General features: G+C 36.0%; 4 protein-coding genes and 1 long non-coding RNA gene across 9 annotated transcripts; 2 read left to right on the top strand and 3 right to left on the bottom strand.

Moving 5' to 3' along the window:
* LOC106137683 (retinoid-inducible serine carboxypeptidase) lies at positions 1 to 6271 on the bottom strand. 5 transcript variants are annotated; one of them, XM_060946337.1, is made up of 10 exons: positions 6135 to 6248; positions 5823 to 6006; positions 4213 to 4460; positions 3308 to 3407; positions 2766 to 2896; positions 2254 to 2364; positions 1852 to 2179; positions 1401 to 1478; positions 1102 to 1250; positions 1 to 218 (listed from the first exon to the last, which is right to left on the bottom strand). In XM_060946337.1, exons 2-10 carry the CDS (start codon positions 5887 to 5889, stop codon positions 153 to 155), a joined length of 1278 nt encoding a protein of 425 aa, XP_060802320.1. In that variant the 5' UTR covers positions 5890 to 6006; positions 6135 to 6248; the 3' UTR covers positions 1 to 152. The 5 variants fall into 5 exon arrangements, with proteins under 5 accessions (XP_060802320.1, XP_060802321.1, XP_013194018.2 ...); XM_060946338.1 differs by having other exon boundaries at positions 5823 to 5922; XM_013338564.2 differs by having other exon boundaries at positions 5823 to 6010; positions 6135 to 6244.
* A 40-nt stretch (positions 6272 to 6311) lies between these two features.
* On the bottom strand, positions 6312 to 10936 carry LOC106137625 (uncharacterized). Its single transcript, XM_013338484.2, has 4 exons — positions 10345 to 10936; positions 7383 to 7656; positions 6749 to 6982; positions 6312 to 6668 (listed from the first exon to the last, which is right to left on the bottom strand). Exons 1-4 carry the CDS (start codon positions 10384 to 10386, stop codon positions 6418 to 6420), a joined length of 801 nt encoding a protein of 266 aa, XP_013193938.2. The 5' UTR covers positions 10387 to 10936; the 3' UTR covers positions 6312 to 6417.
* Positions 10937 to 12014: 1078 nt separating this feature from the next.
* Positions 12015 to 16848, top strand: LOC106137713 (programmed cell death protein 2-like). The gene is made up of 8 exons (XM_013338618.2): positions 12015 to 12231; positions 12313 to 12479; positions 12955 to 13152; positions 13238 to 13350; positions 13520 to 13644; positions 13957 to 14110; positions 14425 to 14569; positions 15448 to 16848. Exons 1-8 carry the CDS (start codon positions 12124 to 12126, stop codon positions 15731 to 15733), a joined length of 1296 nt encoding a protein of 431 aa, XP_013194072.2. The 5' UTR covers positions 12015 to 12123; the 3' UTR covers positions 15734 to 16848.
* Positions 13868 to 21163, bottom strand: LOC132902205 (uncharacterized). Its single transcript, XR_009657044.1, has 2 exons — positions 21023 to 21163; positions 13868 to 14564 (listed from the first exon to the last, which is right to left on the bottom strand). It is a non-coding gene; the product is annotated as an uncharacterized LOC132902205 (long non-coding RNA).
* Positions 19046 to 19928, top strand: LOC106137714 (uncharacterized protein CG16817-like). Its single transcript, XM_013338619.2, has one exon. It carries the CDS (start codon positions 19192 to 19194, stop codon positions 19690 to 19692), a length of 501 nt encoding a protein of 166 aa, XP_013194073.1. The 5' UTR covers positions 19046 to 19191; the 3' UTR covers positions 19693 to 19928.
* Positions 21164 to 21307: the final 144 nt, after the last annotated feature.

Here is a 21307-nt window from a genome sequence, read left to right as displayed (position 1 = left end):
TTTATCAATGAAATTTATTGATAGAGCACTAAGGTTTTCAATCGATAAAAACATTAGCATATCAGGGAAATGATATTAACAAAAATAATAAGGTTATATTTATTTAAACCTTACAAACTATATATTTACAAAGTTTACATAATATTTGTATACTACCGTTCGTCATCTATCATAGCATCGAGTATTTGCGCCATAGCTACAGGATTGTCCTCTGGAACCTGTAAATATAAAAAACTAATAGAATTGTGACTTTCATGGTCCATACATATACATTATATGCTCTATACTCTTGCACTTAGCCATATAGTCGCCTGCAAACAAGAAACGTTCTTTTTACCTTCTTTTCACTGCCTTTCAGTATAATAAAAAGTTTATTTATTTTAACCTAATATATAAAATCGATAATGTTATAATAATGAATAACAATGCCATAGTGCAAAACAAATCGAATAGCTTGTTACGAAAATGTGCGTAGTCACGCATGTGCGTGCCTCACTCAAATTATTTCAAGATTTGTGTACATATGTGTTTTCAAATTAAGTTAATGACGCATTATTGTAGGGGTTGTTTTATTTTATAAGATTCAAGGTTGAAGGATACTTCAACCTTGAAACATTGGCATTGACAATAACCATAACAGCTCAACGATTTCCGATATATAATCCTCTTTAAATCTAACTTACCTAAGTACCCATTTAGGAACAGAGTCACTAAGTCATCCTGCTTTCTATCAACTTTCTCTTTATTTTATTCCCTGAGGTAATTGTTCCGCCTTTTAATGAATATCACACTGTTGTGAAAATAGTCATGTTCTAAGTTCATTAATATGTTGATCATTTAAAAATACATTTTGAATAGGGATGTAATAAATATAAGCTAATGCGCTTAAAAACTTTCGTATTTAATTTATCTAGTGTTTAAAAGCAGGCTGTCCCATTTTCCAGCTATATTACTTTTGTTTATGTAGTTGCATAATTGTCGAGATAGTAAGTTCTCTAAATACCGCGGTGATTGGTCCTTTTTCTATTCATGTACTAAGTTGAGAAAAAGCCTAATAAAACCTTGTAAAGTAACAATTAAATATATATATATATATCTTACCCAGTGTCCAGATCGGAAGACCCACCAGAAACTCAACTGTTTCGCGCTTTTGTAGAAACCATTCCTATCTCCGTTTATCGGGTACCTCTGTGCGTATTTGAACTCCTCTGATCCGTGCCATTTTAATTTATGTACCCAATTCGATGCTCCTAAAAAGACATAAATTCCTTTAAGACCAATTTTTTGATTTATTCCTATAACTTCCAAAAAGTTCCAAAGCTTGACCAGAGAACAAAAATAAAGAAAATATTTGTGAATTGGTTAAGAACGTAGTTTGGTAATAAGAATCAAAAACTTACCAGCTACTGTTGTGATGATATCTAAATTTCCATTATAAACAGATATTTTCAAATCTGTTCTATTGAGAAGCAATTCTACTGAAAAAGAAAAATTATCTGTCGATTTTAAAAATTATCGTACATAGGACAAACAGCTGTCAAACAGTCTGATGATAGCCGACAACGACTTCCAACTTTGTGACACCCGGAAACTTTATTGGTTCCTCGGTTCGATTCTCGGCGCAAACAAATATTTGTACTTATTATATTATTTCTTTATACATATACTTGACTGTTCTAGGCGTATTACGGGATTTATAAACTCAACAGTGAATAAAATATCAAGGTCTAATATTGAGTTTCTTTTGATGTCTATTTCTCGCTGTTTCTCACCATTATTTTCCATAAACTATATTTATCTTTTCAAAGAAAAAATAATTGCAAAAGTAAATTCAAACTATTTTTCACTTACAAAATTTAGTTGACGGTACAAGAAAGCTTTCATTTAAATTTTGAAACACAGGCTCCGAAATGTATTTCCATTCAATGCTTTGATTTACTTCCAATAAAGTTGGCTTCACATATTTGTTAATATTATCTTGCAGCTTCTCCAAGGCAGGGTACGGACTCTCTTGGTTGATGTTATTGAAATTAATCTCCATTCCAGCTTCTTCAGTCAACGTGTTAAAAAGCAGGTTGTCCCATTTCCCGGCTATAACATATTCCCTTTTGTCTATGTAGTTGCCAACCCTTTTAGCTATTTCCATGGCTTTTAAATATGTTTTCTGATCTATTATTCCCTGCAAAATTTTTATCGGTTTACTTTTATTAAAACTACTCCATTTGAAGCAAGGTGTTAAAATGAAGTGCTTACCATCATAAAAAGATATTCTGGATATATTAATGTACTTTCCTTCGGGTCCACCCAAGCACTACCAATACCGATTCCTTTGAGATTCATTTTCAAACGCTTTTTTTCTATGGCCTGGAATAAAACAACAAATACATTTGATTACTTTTATTATTCCAAAGAACTTTTAACCTTCATGCCCTTAAAAGAGAGGTACGGTGCGAGTGGAGGTAATAATATATTTTCTATATTCTCTTGGCTCTGTATCATGTAAATAAGTGTAGGTATCCATTTACACTTTTGGTCCAGAACCGATGATGTACTAAATTTCCAACTACGTTTTTTTTTAATTTCTCTCTGACACTACGTGTCATCTTTCCGTCTTCCCGATTGAACCATCCGCTGCTACTTATGCTTTGGAGCCCGAATCGTTTTAGAAATAATTTTATTTGTGTTGGAGCTATGATGACATCACATCTCTCTTCATTGGGGTCTAAAATTATTGCATTTGGTAATAATTTATTTGCTAACATTACCGTATGCAGATAATATCCTAAACGAGGACACATCTTTCCTCCATAGCTTTGGCCAAAAATGTATGTGGGCGTTTTGCGAAATCTCTTGTGCGTTCTAAAAAACGCTTTTATAGCCTTCGAAAGGTCAATGGCTGCAAAAGATATAACAATAGTGAGTGTTTCGTTACAAATAACATTTTTCTCACCAGTCTTGACTTTTAGAAAAGCTGTAAAGATGCTCATCATTATTCATGTACAACTCTTTTGAAATTATTTGACTGTTGCAAAAACGTAGCTAATTAAAACGGAGTCTCCGTTTTTCTATTGATCTTGATAATGACCTTCAATCTTGAAAATACCTAACCATGGATCAGACCCGGGACCTTTTGTTCAGAGCAAAGGCAGGAGCACTGCCACTGCGCCAAACAGTCTGCCTTACATGTCCTACATATATAGTATAAACATAATCTTTCCCCTTTAAGTAGGTAGTCCTATTTTTACACTACAAACTATTTTATTACAAGTATTCGTTTATTTTCCAAATTGTTATTATTCATACTAACCAATTTCCCGATCATTTTTTGCCAGCAGTGAGTTGTCAGTGATATAGCTAAACCCGGTGCCGACGGGGTGATCAATGAGTAACAAATTCCTTCCTTTTACCTGGAATAAGTATTAGATTTGACTTATTGTAGAAAAGATGAACCCTGTCGTATCAAATTTAATTTCGTTGCCAATTCACTACAGCAATCCAAAGAAAAGGAAGTCGTGGCGACTGCCTGGTCATGCGTCCACGTCATTGGCTCGGCCGAATATACACGCTGCGAAGGTTATGCTGTATATTTGGTGGGACCAGTTAGGCGTTATTTATTATGAATTATTGAAACCAAGTGAAACTATTACTGGGGAACGATATCGAACTCAATGCGATTGAGTCGAACACTACGCGAAAAACGGCCACAATACCAGCAAAGGCACGAAAAAGTTATTTTACTCCATGACCACGCTAGGCCTCATGATGCCAAACCTGTTAAAACCTACTTGGAAACGCTCAAATGGGACGTCCTACCCCACCCGCCATATTCCCCAGATATCGCGCCTTCAGATTATTACTTGTTTCGGTCGATGGCACATGGTCTCGCTAATCAGGAGTTCCGCTCACATGAAGAAATCAAAAAATGGCTTGATTCGTGGATAGAATCAAAACACGAACAATTTTATCGTGAAGGTAATCGTGCTTTGCCAGAAAGATGGGAGAAAGTTGTGGCAAGCGATGGAAAAAAATTCGAATAGTTTGTACTTATGTATATTTTTTTGTAGAATAAAATTCTACTTTTAAAGAAAAACAGCGAGAACTTAGTTGCGCACTACTATAGCATAACTTTATCTAGAGAGATAACGACAGAAAACCAACTTTTTGAAATCACTTGAAAATACCCAAATAGCCAATGTTAATGCAATAACAAACCCATGTATGATTTCGCGGTTGCATGTCCATATTGAGCGGGCCGATCTCTGCAAAATTTGCAATTCCACTCGCAGCCAGTCCCGGCCCTCCTTGGATCCATATTATAAGCGGTTTGTTCTCTGCGCCCACGCTCGTCCCATCAGCGTAGTAAAGCCAGTAGAATAGGTAGGCTCCCGGCCTGACCATAACGTATTTCTGGACGCTCTCCCATGGCCTCGTCTTTAAAGCCTCGAGATATGGATTCGTTTCTACAAATTGCAAAAATAAATAAAAACTTATACCCACTTATTGCCACATGCATAACGTAAATATTTGATCTTTCTAATTTAGGAAACAACGGATTTGTCAATAGGTACACACTCAGTAAACATACATGTCTCCACCCTTGAGTCTACATCTCGACACTTGCTACGATCCCTGCATACCTCTTTCGCTTCATCCATATAACTCTCTCCATGCAAGCCCTTCGGTTTCGGGTAGGTACTCCTCCTGACTTTCGCCAGGACATATCCGATTTGATAAAAAGTACGTCTGCCTTCGCCTTGCCTTTCCAACAGTCACAACGTTCTCTACATATATACGCTCTTCTTGTATTGCTTAATGCTTAATCAACCTGCTTTCATTCATCCTTTCGACATAATCTAACTAAATAATGTATAAAAGGTTTAAAAACAATGTTTAGAACCTCTTCGCTGTATTTAAGTTGCAATACATTTCAAAATGCACAATATTGCATTCTATTGTTAACTTTGTGGTAAAAGGTAGTGTCACGAATTGTTTGATAACTTGTACATGTACTCGTAGGTACTCAGTAATGCTTTTGTCATGTAACATCTTAATACTTAACTGATGTATAGGTAGGTACATAAACTTTATAACGTAGTTACCTATATAAGCAAGTACAAAATAATAGCATCAATTATGTACCTCTTTGCGAACAATATAGTGCCTCTATTTTATTACATAGGTAACTACAGGCATATTTATTATCTAACACCTATTTCCAATTACTTAGTTTATTTAAAAAATTGGCTAGGTAATCAATTCGTATTAGATATTTTCGCTAACACTCACATATCTACTTAATTTTACTCTTTTTTTTTTGTTAACTTACAACCTCAACCGTTTTTTGATCTTTTTGACTGCCCCACATAACCTGTCTTAACATTAACCGTTTATCAGCGCAATGTGGAGTGGTTTAACAGGTAGTCATTTATTAACAAGAGGCGCCTACATTACTGTTATTTTTGGATGTTTCGCGCTCAAAGAAGTTTTGGGATTTTAAGTCATGAACATAAACCCAAGTGCTAAAGGATATTTTCCCGGTTTATATTATACAACCTATGTATTTGACTTAATTTATTTAAGCTCTGCAATCTTAGTATATTTTTTTAAAGTATTTTAAGCGCTGTTACTAAGTATTTTTTTTCTTTAGACATTTCCTTTACTTTTTCCCAATCTTTTAATTTTAAAATAAACATAAGTACACCCATGCTTCTAACTTCAATTATTTAAATAAATATTTGACCATAAGAATAAGTATGCACAGGCACTAAAAATATTTTACTGCAGAGATGCAAAGAATTTAATCTAAATCTGAATATACTCACCCCCCTTTACACAAGTGAGTACTGCAAACAATACTACTGCGGGAGCAGACCAGATTGCACTATTCATGGTGGTGTTTTATTCACTGGTTACCAATATCACCTGCCACACACAGCAATTTCCCAAGTTCACACGCACGCTCTCGGCAGATTCCCGCCACGACCGTCACATTTCAGGCCCGCCAACCTAGCTAATGGTGATATCACTCGGACACTAATGAACTAATGAATTAATGGCTAAAAATACGAGCACGTGTTCCAGGACCTTAAGTGGAAACTGTCACGCGCTCCCTATTAGAACATATAAATACTTACTCGTAAATAGCTATTTGATTCATCAGACACGATATTCTGTTTCTTCGAAATCCGAAATTAAATTCGGTAAAAAGCTAAAGATCCTGTGTTTACCTCGTAAGACACTGTTTCCGAATGAGGATGAAGAAAGGTTAATGCTTGATATTTTCTGCGAAGGTTAGACTTGACTTGAACACAATTTGCTATGTGAGTGACGACTTGGAAACAATGAAAGGTCAATTTCATGAGTATTTTTTAAGCAAATAAGATCAAGAAGTATTAATTTAACCTTAACATGTTTTATTTATATGAACAAATCTACAAAGGAACCGAATACTGTGTTTTCATTATTAGGTAATCTAGGCCTGGGACGTCGGGTATATCTTATAGCTTGAGTGTTAGTGCCGAATGTTCCCGGGGTCGTCACAGCTGCTGGGAAGGTCGGTATGGCCGGTGAGGCGCCTACTATGTTCCCAAGTGGGCCTCCTACGAGGCTTGGCCAGTATGTCGTTTGACTCTCTGATGCGTCATGTTCGTGAACAGGTTTGAGGTTATCTGGAAACAGAAATACATTTTAGAGAGTACTTACACTTCGTAGGTATAACGTATCAAAATTAATGAAGAGTAAAACACACCTGATGGATTTTCAGGTCTCGGTGGTCGATAAGGATTGTTTCCGAACAGCCCACCAGACCAAAAAGGTGAGATTGTTGGAAACGACGGTATGGGTTGAAGCGCGGAGGGTGCCGCCGAAGTGGAAGGCGGTCGCGTTCTTGTTGTAAGAGGAGCATTCGCCAAAGGTTTGTTAAATAAATGAAAAAAGAAGCGCTGGTTCTGCTTGCCATCCCTTCTGTTTGGCTTTTGTGACACTGCAATTGAAGTTCATTATTGTTGATGAATTATCATATGTTAAGTAGGTACATTTTCTTATGAAATAACTTTTGAAAATTGTTGAGTGGCGCTTTCAAGGAATTAAATACGAAGAAGACTTAGATAAATCAACCACGACGCGTAGTGTATATTCTTTGCCACGACATACAATGATACGAAGGAAACAATGTAATAAAGAGAAACATATGTATTGTACCTATTACATTTTTGCGACTTACCTAAAGAGGTTCATATGTACCTACCCATAAAAAACATCAATGACGTCGGAACATTACGCAAGCATTAATGGCGATAATGTGATATGTAGGTATTAGATATGTATTATAATATTGTTAATACCTACGCACATACCTTCTTATTTATAGTATCTGAACTTACCTGAACTCAAATCCATATCGTCATAATCTTCTATGTCTCCGCAATCATCGGGATCATCCTCTTGTGGTTTTTCTTGTAGATCGTTTTGGGGCACTTCCTGTGGTCTCACCTCATCGGGGATTAACAAATCTATGAATGCCCCACCAAAGGTCCGCCCTTGGAGTTTATTTGATTGCCAACTAGGGATCTTTCTATGAGGCGCAATTTTATTCGTAGGGCATCGGGCTGGCTTTAACTGGGCGGAACTTAAAGATACAGTAGCCAGTAGAACCACCTGTCATTAATAACTATTTAATAGCACTGTTAGCCTTAATAACGTTTCGATATAAAAACAAAGAACTCCCGTTTTTACTGTAAGCAAAGATTTAATAAACGACGAACTCTTAGAATAACTCTCTTTTCAAGTCTGTTGAAAATGTGAGCTGATAAATCGTACAAAAGTTATTTTGTTGAGCCACAATCGTTACTTTATTCAAACATTTCCAATTGTTGCCGTTAGCTTACATAAAAGATTTGGAAACTGCGAAGGTTCTATTACTGTAGGTAGAAATAAGTATCATAAAATAAATGAAAACCAGGTTGTTTAAATTTATATATAAAGCCGGAACCCTGAGCGCAGCTAGTTTTAACTAGCTGCGCTCAGGGTTCCGGCTTTGCTCCCGTTGGAATGTCATGATAAAAAATACTTCATACTATAAAAATATTTTATACATACATACATACATACATAAAATCACGCCTCTTTCCCGGAGGGGTAGGCAGAGACTACCTCTTTCCACTTGCCACGATCTCTGCATACTTCTTTCGCTTCGTCCACATTCATAACTCTCTTCATACAAGCTCGGCGGTTTCGGGTACTTTTGACCTGACCCTTTACCAGGACGTCCTTAATTTGATCAAGATACGTTCGTCTAGGTCTTCCCACTCCGACCTTTCCCTCCACACTCTCCTTGTATATCTGCTTAGTCAACCTGCTTTCATTCATCCTCTCCACATGACCGAACCATCTTAACATACCCTTTTCTATTCCTGTAACTACATCTTCTTTCACATCACAACATTCCCTTATCACGCTGTTCCTTATCCTGTCACTCAATTTCACACCCATCATACTCCTTAACGCTCTCATTTCCACTGCATTTATTCTGCTTTCATGCTTCTTTTGCCATACCCAACTTTCACTCCCATACATTAATGTCGGGACCAACACGCCCCTGTGCACAGCCAGTCGAGCCTTTTTGGATAGTTTCTGACTGCTCATAAAGGCATGCAAAGCTCCATTCACCATGTTCCCCGCGTTCACTCTCCTTTCAATATCACTATCATACTTGCCATCTGATGTAAACTTTGATCCTAGATATACAAACTCTTTCACTTGCTCCACTTTTTCTCCTCCAATCAAAATATTACATGCTGTCATTTCTTTCTCCATTTCAAAAACCAGTGTTTTAGTTTTACTTACGTTCACTTTCATTCCTTTCTCTTTTAAAGCTTCATGCATACAGTTTACCATCTCCTGTAACTCCTCCGCTGATGACGCCAGTATAACCTGATCGTCGGCATAGAGCAGACATTTGACGAGTAACTCATTCATCCTTAATCCACTTTTAGACTCTTTCAAATCTGTCAAACAGCTATCCATAAATAGGTTGAACAGCCACGGTGACGCAACACATCCTTGCCTAACGCCTTTCTCGATCTTAAACCACTCAGTGTGCGCTCCGTTTATCCTGACACAAGCACTCGAATCCTCATATAAGGATTTCAGTGCTCGTATTAAGAGACTGCTCACCCCATGCATAGAAAGTGCTGACCACAATTCATTCCTCTCAACTCTGTCATAGGCCTTTTCCAGATCTACGAATGTGCAATAGACTTTTTGACTCTTGGCCAAAAACTTTTCGGCTATGCACCGCAAGGAAAAGACCTGATCAGTACATCCCATTCCCTTTCGAAATCCCGCTTGAGCATCCCATATTTTGTCATCAGTTTCATTCCTGACTCTATTAATCAATACCTTAGCATACAATTTGCCGACGACGCTAAGCAGGCTTATACCACGATAATTTTTGCAGTCCAGCTGTGACCCTTTTCCTTTGTAAAGTGGCACGATAACAGCCTTACACCAATCTTTTGGTACTCGGCCGCTTCTCCAACACAAATTGAAAAGGCAGTACAACTGACTAGCTACTACGCCTTTTCCTGCTTTAAGCATCTCGACCGACACTCTATCACACCCAGCAGCCTTTCCCGCTTTCATACTCTTAAGTGCTTCCACAATTTCGAACATTTCAATTTCGCCTTCCATCTCATTCTCTTTTTCTTCGCTATAGCAGAAATCTTTCTTATTTCCTTCCTTTTTTTCAAATAAACTTTCAAAATAGTCCTTCCATATCTTTAGTACACATTCTTCTCCTTTCACAACGCTACCATCCTGGCATCTGATCCTAGTCAGCTCTCTGGTTATAGTATTTCCTCGGGCTGACCTTACGGATTTCCAGAATACTTTCAGATTTGACTGAAAGTCTTCTGATAGCCTTTTATCAAAATCCTCTTTATACTCTTCTTTCTTTCTAATCACAGCTTTCTTAACCAAATCTTTCATTTTCTTATATTCCTTACGTGCTTCATTCACATCTTCATCTATAACCTCTTGCATTCTTAAGTTAGCTTTTGCTGCTAACAAATCCAGCCATGCTTTCTTCTTTAATCGCACAAGTTCTTGCACATCTTTACTCATCCACGCATTTTTGTGATTTTTTCCTTTCCTTCTTCTACTTACACCACACACTTCAACAGCTACTTTCACAATTCTTTCTTTAAATTCCTTCCATCCATCTTCAATATCGCTCATTTCCTCTAAATCAAAAAAAAAAATATTTTATTCCAGAATATATTCAAAAAGATACATCCTTTAATACATTCGCATTTATAATAATTAGTATATGATAGCACTACGTACCAAAACAACTGCGCTAAAATAAACTTTGATCACAAACTCCATCTTATTCCTTCAAATTCAATAAACGAACGTGACTTCTCTCTCTCTATGACATGCGCCAAATGTGCGATTAAGAACGAAAAGATATTGTTATCCCAACTGGGTCTCCCACACACGTTTGTAAACGTTAATCGTTGGGCAATGACCGCTCCATAAAGATCTCAAAATGGTCAAGAAATCGCCAGGATGCAGGTCAAGTCAACGGTAACTGTGCTGATGAGTTGGTGACTAAGACCTGACAAATGAATATGGTTGCATAGTTCGATGTAATCTTGGATGACGCAGCAAATGCAATTTTCATATTAGGTAAGTACCTAGGTACCTACTTGGTATAAAAAAATCGGTAAAAGTTTGCCTATACCGTCGGCCCTAATTTCGCAGCTTTGCCGTAGTGATTGTGTGGTACCCTGTGATTCTTGGTCGCTTGATCTCGGGTTCGACTCTCGGGCAAGTAATAAAATATCTTTTACCATAGGTACCATGAGTTAGTAAGTAAATTCTTTTGGCTTATAAACAAGGAAATCTCTACAATGTGAGAGACCAAGTATTTGATATAATTTGAGTCTTCTATGATTAACCGATGTTGCAACTAAGCTTTTAGACTATACCTTAAACGAATATATCCTATCTCGAATAACGGTGTGTGCAATCTATAAAACAATATCGCAACTTTTGAAGAAGTTATTCCATAATTTTGGATAGATTCTGAACAATCTTTACTATCACAAAGTTTAACAACAAAGCACACGTGGGAATAAAGGCAGGCATGTATAAATGGTACCGCCCTATTTATTGTATTTGTGTAATTAAGAAACTAACGTATTTTATTTGTGATATTTTTCCTTCTAACCTCCCAGCCAGTGTTCTAGGCGTAGGTAATCAAAAGTGCAAGGATGTAGAAAGCTTGTATTTTTATAGGGTGTCCAGTCAACATTCATCCCAACTCCAGTAATAGTTTCATACAGGGTAACTTGATATGTACTGTGTGCAAAAGTTAATATATGTGGCGGCTTGTCACCACCATTATCATGTTACCTACATCCAGAAAAATGTGCGTTTGTAAAACTCCCAAAAATATTTGTAGTTTTGTACCTAACTTGATGTTACATATTAAACAAGTTTTACAATATCTTTGCGGTTTTAACTCCGCATGTACCGAGTAGCTTCCCCATAAAACTCAAGAACAGAGGAAACGCAAAGGGACCGACGGCTACCTAGCCCCGGTCATAATTTCGCCGGTCAAATTCTTAACCTCCCCACACCACTACTGACCAAACGAACTCATACCCTTTGCTCATACACTCATACCCGACTTAACAAAAGTTGGTGTGTGGTGGGGATTATGTATTTAAAACAATTCCGGATATGCATATGGCGTATCCGGTGGTAGTGCTGCCAAGTTATGTAAAGTATAAAATATGTAATAAAAGATGGTAGCGAATGCCACAAATTAATTATGTAGGGCACGTGTACAAAGGGAACATTTTAGGGATATAAGACGAAGAACAAATACAGGAAAGTTTGTATTTGGATATGTAATAATAAACAACCTTTTGCTTTTGTCATAGCGTTAAGCACCAAGAATCTTTGTATTGTACTTTGCGTTATGTCTAATTGTCAATGTCAAGTTAATTTACAGCTGACATTTTTGTATTGTGTAGTATTGATTTAATTCCAAACTAAGTTTATTAAAATGTAAATAGAGAAAGCCATCCAAAAGTAATTTATTTTATTATTAAAATGGCAAAACCACAAGGCAAAGTTTATCTGGGATATGAAGAAGAAATAATAAGTGACAAAAATCAAACCCTCCTGAATTACACAGTCAATAAAATCGGCGGTTTACCAGTTAGTAATAAATCGACAAACAAAGGAAAATGTGCATCTAATTCTTAATTATATTTGCTATAAGAAGTGGTAATTTTTCAGGACTGGCCGCCTTTGACAAATTTACAGCTTTCTTCCAAATGCCCTTTGTGTGGCTTGCACAGGTTATTGATCGTGCAATGTTACGCGCCAATTGAAAATTCTATATACCATCGTACTTTGTATGTATTTGCTTGCATCAGCCCCAACTGTTGGATTCAGTCGGAAAGGTAAGTCACTTAATCTTGACTAGTAATTTGTCAATAAAATCAAATTCAAAATTTGTAAAATCATCCTACTATACATAACCATGTTTTCATGGTAATGTGATCAGCGAAGAACTAATATTCACTACATGCAATGTATTCACAATTTGTTCTTATTTTCTTTTATAATAAATTTGAGAATGCTAGACCATAACCTGCCTGGTGGTAAGTAAGATAGAGCAAGCCTAAGGTGGTGCATACAAGCTTAAATAGTGCCTATTCACTCTTGACTTGAACATCCTCAAGTATTACGATGGGGAAAGAGATGTGCGGGAAGGGAGTTCTTAATCACATTGGTTCGCATGATAAAAGATTTGGTGAAACTGTCTGGTGAAAAAAATCTGATATTTGAATGCTGCAAGAGCCATTAAAAATTAGGATTATCTTCCTTAATGTTTTTTTCAAATTAAAACTTTGTTTTTACATTTTATTATTACAGTTGGCTATGTGTCCGTAGTCAAATCCAAGATACACCTTCAGACTCCAGCACCATTGTTGCAATGCCAAGCTGTGACCCAAACATGACCTGGTGCAATGGAGCAGACGAGTGGGATGAAAATGATAATGGAGACTCGGCAAATGGAAATATCATGAATGTGGATAATGTACTCAGCTCGAACAATGCTTCCATGCAGAGGTAAAATAGAAAATAATGATACTGCTAGTAATAAATGGTACATTATTAATAGTAGCATACAAAAGCAATCAATTTCCTTGTACAGGAATTCCGATGAAGATGAAGAAAGCAATTCGTTTGAACTGGAATCAGTCGAGCAAGCTTTGGGAAACCTTCAAATGTTTGATGCACATAATGCGAATATGTCACCAGTTCAAGGTAATTTAACAATTTGAATCAAAAGACATTTAAAAATTATTCTAACTTTAGTATTTATTAGATTTATAACAGACAAGCCAAGTTTTGACATTAAACATTTCATCAAGTTTCAAAATCAATAATCACATACACAACTTACATTAACATTATAAGTGTGTTTTCAACTCAGGTGCAGTAGGTGCAATTGGCGTGCCCGTTGCTGCTGCAGAACTGGAAGGTGGGGATGAGCCTGGATTGGTGACTGTGGACAAACCCACATCCCCTACTGATGACATGCAAGCTTTGTTACATCAGGTATAACAGTATTATTTAATTTGATAAAGGAAAACTGTTTATTTTAAATCGTCACTTGACTTTCAGGGAGGTATTCTCTGATAATTTCACAGTGTCTGTCTGTTTAACTCTTTGTAGCTAAGAAACCCTCAATACTGGCTGTGCCAAGCCATCCATGTTAACTCACATCTCAATGGGTAGGTCTTTAAAAACATTTGTTACACCATGTATTATTGATTTAGGGTATGACGTTAAATATTTGACTTCAAGTAAAATTTGGAAAATATAAGAACAGATGTTTTTAAAAATAATTTACTTTTTCATTTATTTTAGACAGCAGAGTTACCACCAGATATTAGAAACCGACTTGTATGTGGGCCCTTGCAATTTGTCCCAAAATATATTTATGTGGAAGAAGAATGGAGGAAGGCATCAATGAATGATGACAAAGTCACAGAGCTACTAAATAAATATAAGCAAGACAATGGTAAGTTAGTTGCTCTCAGTATTCTCGACATATATGAATGTTTGTCTACAATCATAGACTCTTTTTTAAAAATTCATTCATATATCTGTAAAAAAAGCTCTTCAGTGAACCTTTGCCCCAAAAAATTGTGCCCATCCTAAGCCTCCAGGCCCCTAGATCGTACCACGCATATATATTCATCTAAGTTTTGGTCCACATTTTCAACTGGCAGAGGATGCCATATGACATTAAGTTCATATTGTACATTTTACGTGAAGAAGTTTAAATAAATATTTCTTAGAATATGCTTATGCCATTCATTTCATACTTCTTAGAAATGGAATTATCGTGTGGTGGAGACCGCGGCGCAGTGGCGGGTTGCGAAGATGAAATGTACGAAGAGGCGGCGCCCGCGCACGGCGACCGGCTGTTCCACGCGTTCCTCACGCGGCTGCGCTGCAACCCGCATCAGATACTGAGGTAGACAGATAAATCTTTTATTAATCTACAAAAATCATAGAATAAAAACAAAAAATAACAAAAGAGTGTACCATATATACGTAAAACAAACCATGCTACACTGTATGTTATTGATACTCTTAGGCTCGTGAGTCCGTCGACACTAGTTATAATTTTCAGCACCCCATACTAGCCATCGAGTATTAGTTATATCGATTCTTCACGGACTAGGAGACATCGCAAATTTTGACGGAATGCGGATGCTACAGGCGAAGGAAAAGTTCGATGCTTCTATGTGTGCCTCTAGAATTGACAATGAACGTGATAACGTCATAGACTATACATATGTTTGCAGCAGTTGGTTACCGCTGGAGATACAGAATCCGATTTAAAAAAGCGTACGCGTTTCACAGTGCACTGCACAGGTCCGAATCCGTCTGCGGCCATTTAAAGTCCGTTTCCTAAGTTGCAGATTGATTGCTAATCAATGCTTTTGCTGTAAGGGAAAAAAATATCGTAAGAAAAACCTGTACTTTAATTAAGGTCAGACAGGCAATCTAAAACACTGACTGACGGCCTCTGTGGCGCAGCGGTAGTACGCTTGTCTGTGACACCGGAGGTCCCGGGTTCGAATCCCGACCAGGGCATGATGAGAAAAGAACTTTTTCTGATTGACCTGGGTCTTGGATGTTTATCTATAATTATATAAGTATTTATTATAAAATATAGTATCGTTGAGTTAGTATCTCGTTACACAAGTCTCGAACTTTCTTAGAGGCTAACTCAATCAGTGTAATTTGTCCCGTATATATTTATTTATTTTATTTATTTGACTATTTCCGCCTAGCAATCCTAGTTGTAAAATGTTGATGATATTAATTGGTTCATTTTTCTTTCAGATACTCCCGAGAAGAGCCCCCACTACTAGGTGCTCCGCTCCCCGGCACCGCTTCTACCCCCGATTCCCCGTCGACCCCTACAAAGTGTTCCCGATGCGGCTCCCTCCTTATCTGTGAACTACAACTCGTCCCAGAATTCGCTGAAACTCTCAATCTTCAACCACACAACACTACACTTTCACACCTACATTTCCTTTCAATCCTCATTTTCACATGCGCGCAAAGCTGCTGGCAGCAATCTGATACCCTCGTCAAAGAAACTGTGGTCTTCCAACCGGAGGTGTAAGACTTTAGCCTCCAACTATGTAATCTACTGCAATACTTCACTTAAGACCCAGTACTTGATCGATAAGAAAGCTGTAGTAAATAATACTTGATCAAGTTTATAATTTTCTCTTTATATAAATAAGATTTATCTCAATTTTTCATTGTAATTTATATTTCACATTTTGAAGTTGCTTCTTTACTATTTACTGCTATATCATGGTACGCTGATCTTTTGCATTCCGTCTTTGATGTAGATATTTGTTAATATGCCATAGGAATATGCATACCTTCCTGTAAATGATTGATATAAATCGGAAATACCATGAAATCGGAAATAATAAAATAAATATTTTTTCAATAATATTATACTTTATTTCCTAATGGCATATACGATATCTTGTTAACACTTGTAATGAATATTAATTTTAAAAGCTATGAGGGCAAAGTCATATTGTAAATTGATTATTACTTTAAAAAAGTAAAATTTATATTATTCAAAGAAAAATAAATCTTTTAAACTTTATTATTAACTTACGCACTAAGTTTTAGATATTATTGTCTTGTTTTACCTTACATAGGTTCTATGAATAGTATACTCACCAAATGAAAAATGGGTATATTTTAGTAAATAAGTAATAATGACTTAATCTTATTTTTTTCTGTGTCTTGAAAAAAGCGACAAACTCTTGATACTGATAGAAATGTTTACCATTTACGTTATTATTTATGCACAGAATATGTTTGCGTATTGCGTGATAATCTGCCAAAATAAAGTAAGTTTTAGAAACTACATGTTACCAACTATTAGTTAAGACAATGGTAACTGATAAGTAGGTAGATAGACGACTGGTTGCCTTTTAGAATTTTAATGGGCATAACCAATATATTTGCATTTATATATATCTTATTATACTTTGGATTTTGTAGAAAATAGATAACTTTTATTCGATTTCCATCCATTTTAAACAGTAGATGTTTCAATATTGATGTTAGTAAAATGAGAAAAGTAAATCTCAATTAACTTTTAACTGTGATTTTAATCAGAAATTAATATAAAGTAAAAATAGTGCCGATCCATGAAATTGTTAATTAACCTTTATTAGAATAATAAGCCATTTTATTTGTTAAAATACAGAAAAGAAAAGTTTGAAAACTTGACATCGTGTTTTTATTTATTTAATGAAACATTATCGTCTTTTTATTTTAATGTTTAGCTTCGGAAGGGAACTTGATAATTTATTTTTTTTCTTTTACTCTAGATATTTTTATATCTTTATATGCTCTTGTTTGACACGTGTCGCAACACTAACGCACACAATGACAATTGTCAAAAGGGTGGCAATTATTTTCATCTGTCTCCATTTTGACATAAATAAACACAAATTGAAGTGAAAATATTTACTATTGAGTAATATATGCCTAAATATATAGTATATAATGCCTTTATATACGTGTGGTTCCCGGCACCAATATAAAAAAAGAATAGGATCACTCCATCTCTTTCCCATAGAACTTGTAAAGGGCGACTAAAGAATAGGCGTATAAACTTGGGATTCTTATAGGCGATGGGCTAGCAAACTATCACTATTTCAATCTCAATTCTATCATTAAGCCTAACACCTGAACGTGGAAAATGTCAGTCTTTCAGGACTGCTGGCTCTGCTGGCAAGGGATATGAATAAATATGCCTGTTATGTTACGGTGACATATAAACTTCTATTCAGCCCGCTCCACATTCACGCGAGAAGGCGAGAAAACCACGACTGTGGATCTGATTCACATATTCTTCTCGCCTTCTTGTTTTATTCCCTATTTTTGTCGGTTTTTTAGGACGAGACAAAGGTGGTTCTACAAAGTCGTGGTCCTCACACACATATATTAATACCGTCTTTTCGACGCGCCACGCGAAGTTGCACAGCACAGTTGTGTGGTTTTACGTTATAAATAAGCTATGGTATTTTTTCCAAGTTGGATTTACGTAATGATTTTGTTAATGAGAGTTATCTTTCTTTCTTGAAACAATAATACCTTTAAACTGCGTAAGGGTGAATGATTTGTAAGGCCATGCGAAGGCTAGCAAAGTATAGGTATTCTGTTGACTGTTGGCTCTGTCTTCCCCGCAGGGCATATAGACGTGATTATATGTACGAGTATGTATGAAAGTACACCATGAATGGAAACGGATAAGTCCGTTTATGAAAAAAATATCGACGACCTAAAAAAGTAAAAAAATAACAATGAAATGCTCATAGCAATAGCTCGTCGCAGCGGTAATTTCTGCGTTCATTGTCGCAAACGGCGAGAACTATACTGAGGATTACATGTACGCTTTGGAGAAGATTGAGGGTCTGGATCCAAAAAACTTCTAGCCGAAATTCATTCGAAAAATCTAGCGAGATTGTGGAGCGCTTATATATGATAACCCGTTTCAGTTAGTCCAACTGAGTAAAGTTTGACCGTTTAAAGAAACTTATCTAAAATCTGGCGCTGTCGAAGGCGCTTGGTGATTATGGACACAAGATTTTTTTTTTTTCAATTTGTAACTACTACTGTTTTTCATCGTCAAATATTGTATACATACATATGGCCACCCCATATGCTATGCTTTGCTATCCCTACGAACAATTTGTCACTGCAAGTTCATTTCGCCATTTTGGATTCGTTTCTATAATGAAAGTTTGAAATGGATATAAATCTTAAAATCTGTGGATATATTACTCAGGGATCTATGTCGGGGAATAATAGGTACCTGCTTTTGAAAATTCGATTTTATTCGAATCGAACCCACAACCATAAGAAGTCAAAAGTCTAACCTTTTTAAATTTAAAACAAACATCATCAAAGGTCACGTCGTCATCATCAAAAAGGCCCCGAAGACTAGCTCCATGCATCTGCTGATACGATTTATTTGTTTTTAAATAATATGTAAAAATTTAATGTTGATACAAACTTAGTTTCTTGGTTATAGACTTTTCTGGAATAAAAAAAACATCTTTAGTAACTTCCAAACGCGTATCCGAACATTTTCTCTGACAGACGTTAAATATTGCTGTTACAAAATTATTATACTAATGTAGTTGATTTTTTTGTTAAGAGGTACCTAAGTTCTTTATGAAGACTAACTGAATATAAGACTACTAGCTGTGCCTGTGACTTCGTCCGCATGAAATAGTTATTTTGGGCATCATTGAAGCCCTTAAGGGTGAATAATTTTCAGTTTCATTTATGGAAACTATCGATAATAATAAACGTAGATACATTCTTTGTTGAAATTACGACATGGTAGTATCCATATTCCAAGTTTATGGCAACCCTGGCTTCCGTAAATGAATTGAGGAGCGAGCGAGCAATCAGCATTAGCAAAGCAAGTTGGTCGGTGTGTGGTGATAGATTATCAAATTGTGAACCAAGATATTTAAAACGTGAAGTGAGAAAATATTCACGTGGTGTCTTAAATAGTAAAATTGTATATTTACAATGTCAGGAGAAACTGCAGTCCCACCTCCCGTATTATGGGCCCAACGCAAAGAAGATGTATTTCTTACAATCAGCGTGGAGTCGAAAGATCCCATTATCAAAATAGAAAAAGACTCCGTTTATTTCAAAGGCGTCAATGTACCAGACAATAAAGTGCACGAGGTCACAATTCCTTTGTATGATGCAGTGGTTCCAGAAAATAGCGGCTTTGTAAATAAAGGAAGGTGCATAGAAATGGTGCTTCGCAAAGAAAAAAAAGACGCTTCGTATTGGCCGAACCTTACCAAGGATAAAAAGAAACCACATTACCTGAAAATAGATTTCAACAAATGGAGAGATGAAGACGATGATGAAGAAGGTAACGCCGGTAGCGCTTACGATTTAGAAGAGATGCTACGGTCGATGGGCGGCGGCGGCGCTGGTGGGGACAAGCCCGATAAGCCTTCCTTTGAGGATTTGGAAAGTGATTCAGATGATGAAAATTTACCAGATCTTGAATGAAATCTATGTAGTGATAATGCTTATATTTAACTCTCGACAGTACATTATGTATTAAGGTTTTTACAGTTATAATAAAACCGTCATGAAAAGGCTAAATGTTATTTTAGTTACCGGCTTCAAGTTTTGGCCTGTTATGTGTTTATTCATTATTAGTGAAATGTTTGTAACTTCAACCAAAACTTAGAATAATAAAATTTTTGATATATAAATAACCTATAAAGGCTATTGAATTTTCATGAGAAGTGTTTAGTTTTACATTAATTACCAGTTACCACACCTATAGCAGTAATTTTATTGACACACAGGAATCTTTTTATTATTTATTTATATAAAACTTTATTGCACAAAAACAAAAATGTACAAAAGGCGGACTTAATGTCGTTTGGCATTCTCTACCAGTCAACCAACTGACCAAACAAAAAAAATTTAGTTCGTGGTGCAATAAAGTGCACATGCATATATAAATATACATACATTACAGAAAAAAAAATCATAAATACATACAAGATACATAATATACATTATAAATACATATACATACATAAAATATTATCAATGATGCAAGATTTTTTTTATTTATTACTTGCATTTTATGCCAATGTTTTCCCCCATTAACATAAAAACAACTAAAATAACATTGGTGGTCAAACTATTAAGTTGCTGGAATAAGAAAAGAGATTGATGCATGATAATTCCCTGATCACTGGTTCAAATCATATCTCTATCATGTAACAATGACTGTTTCAAGTTACTTATTTAAAATTCTTACTGTAGAAAAACATCAACAGGTAATGTGGAATTATGATCTAATATTGATTTGGACCGCTGCAAGAAATTGCTTGATTTTAAAACCTTACACAGTCTGTCTTTTTTTGTGTTGGCTGCTCAATCTCATATCGTATACATTATCAATGAAACTCGAACATATTGACGTACAGACAGTAAGGGGTAGATGCGTCCTTTGGGCGCATGGACATAAAACGTGGTAAGTACGACACCGTATTGTCTACGACGAGCATCATCAATATGACGATAGGTAATCGTATCATAGAAACTCGTGCACACAGTTTTCAAACAAAGAAGGCATAGGTCAATTCGGTTAATCATCAATTGTTCCTCCTGGCGTTACTCCGTTACGTCATTATCTCTCTCTAGAGAGGAGCCCGGGGTGACATTGAGCCATGATCCTGGATAAGTCAGGTTTTTACACGAAGAATCTCAAGTGATGCTGCCAGAGACCGCATCAGGTAAAGTGACTTCCATTTGACCTCCGTAACCATCGCAAGCACTGCACTTTTACGACATAAATGGAAGGAGTAGATGTACTTACCTATTCAGAAGTGTCGGGAACGGTTAGGTTTGTAGCGGGTAAAAGTAAATTTAAGATTTGCATTATCTATACATATAATAAAATAGTAAATAGTAAAAATATTTTGTCTGTACATTTAGTATTTTTGACTGAAATGGATAGAGGGACACTTAGAATGAATAATAGAAAGCAAAAATATTTTTTTTTAATTTCTTATCTGTCTGTCTGTATGTATGATCACGATTATCTCCGAAAGTACTGAACCGATTTACTTGAAACTTTTACCAATTGCTTTGTTTTGACTCA

Source organism: Amyelois transitella, chromosome 10, assembly GCF_032362555.1.
Source record: "Amyelois transitella isolate CPQ chromosome 10, ilAmyTran1.1, whole genome shotgun sequence".
Lineage (NCBI taxonomy): Eukaryota > Metazoa > Arthropoda > Insecta > Lepidoptera > Pyralidae > Amyelois > Amyelois transitella.
This window is presented reverse-complemented; position numbering and strand designations above follow the sequence as displayed.

Bases quoted from the DNA above. Each gene is read 5' to 3' on its own strand.
- LOC106137683 (XM_013338563.2), bottom strand. From the start codon at position 5,889: ATGAATAGTGCAATCTGGTCTGCTCCCGCAGTAGTATTGTTTGCAGTA. The intron at 2,365-2,765 runs GTAATGTTAGCA...GTTTTATTCCAG, and splicing joins TAGGATATTATCTGCATACG to GCCATAGAAAAAAAGCGTTT. The intron at 2,180-2,253 runs GTAAGCACTTCA...AAAATTTTGCAG, and splicing joins CAGAATATCTTTTTATGATG to GGAATAATAGATCAGAAAAC.
- LOC106137625 (XM_013338484.2), bottom strand. From the start codon at position 10,386: ATGGAGTTTGTGATCAAAGTTTATTTTAGCGCAGTTGTTTTG. The intron at 6,983-7,382 runs GTAAGTTCAGAT...CTTCAATTGCAG, and splicing joins CGATATGGATTTGAGTTCAG to TGTCACAAAAGCCAAACAGA. The intron at 6,669-6,748 runs GTGTGTTTTACT...TTCTGTTTCCAG, and splicing joins GAGACCTGAAAATCCATCAG to ATAACCTCAAACCTGTTCAC.
- LOC106137713 (XM_013338618.2), top strand. From the start codon at position 12,124: ATGGCAAAACCACAAGGCAAAGTTTATCTGGGATATGAAGAAGAAATA. The intron at 14,111-14,424 runs GTAAGTTAGTTG...CATACTTCTTAG, and splicing joins TAAATATAAGCAAGACAATG to AAATGGAATTATCGTGTGGT. The intron at 14,570-15,447 runs GTAGACAGATAA...TTTTTCTTTCAG, and splicing joins AACCCGCATCAGATACTGAG to ATACTCCCGAGAAGAGCCCC.
- LOC106137714 (XM_013338619.2), top strand. From the start codon at position 19,192: ATGTCAGGAGAAACTGCAGTCCCACCTCCCGTATTATGGGCCCAACGC.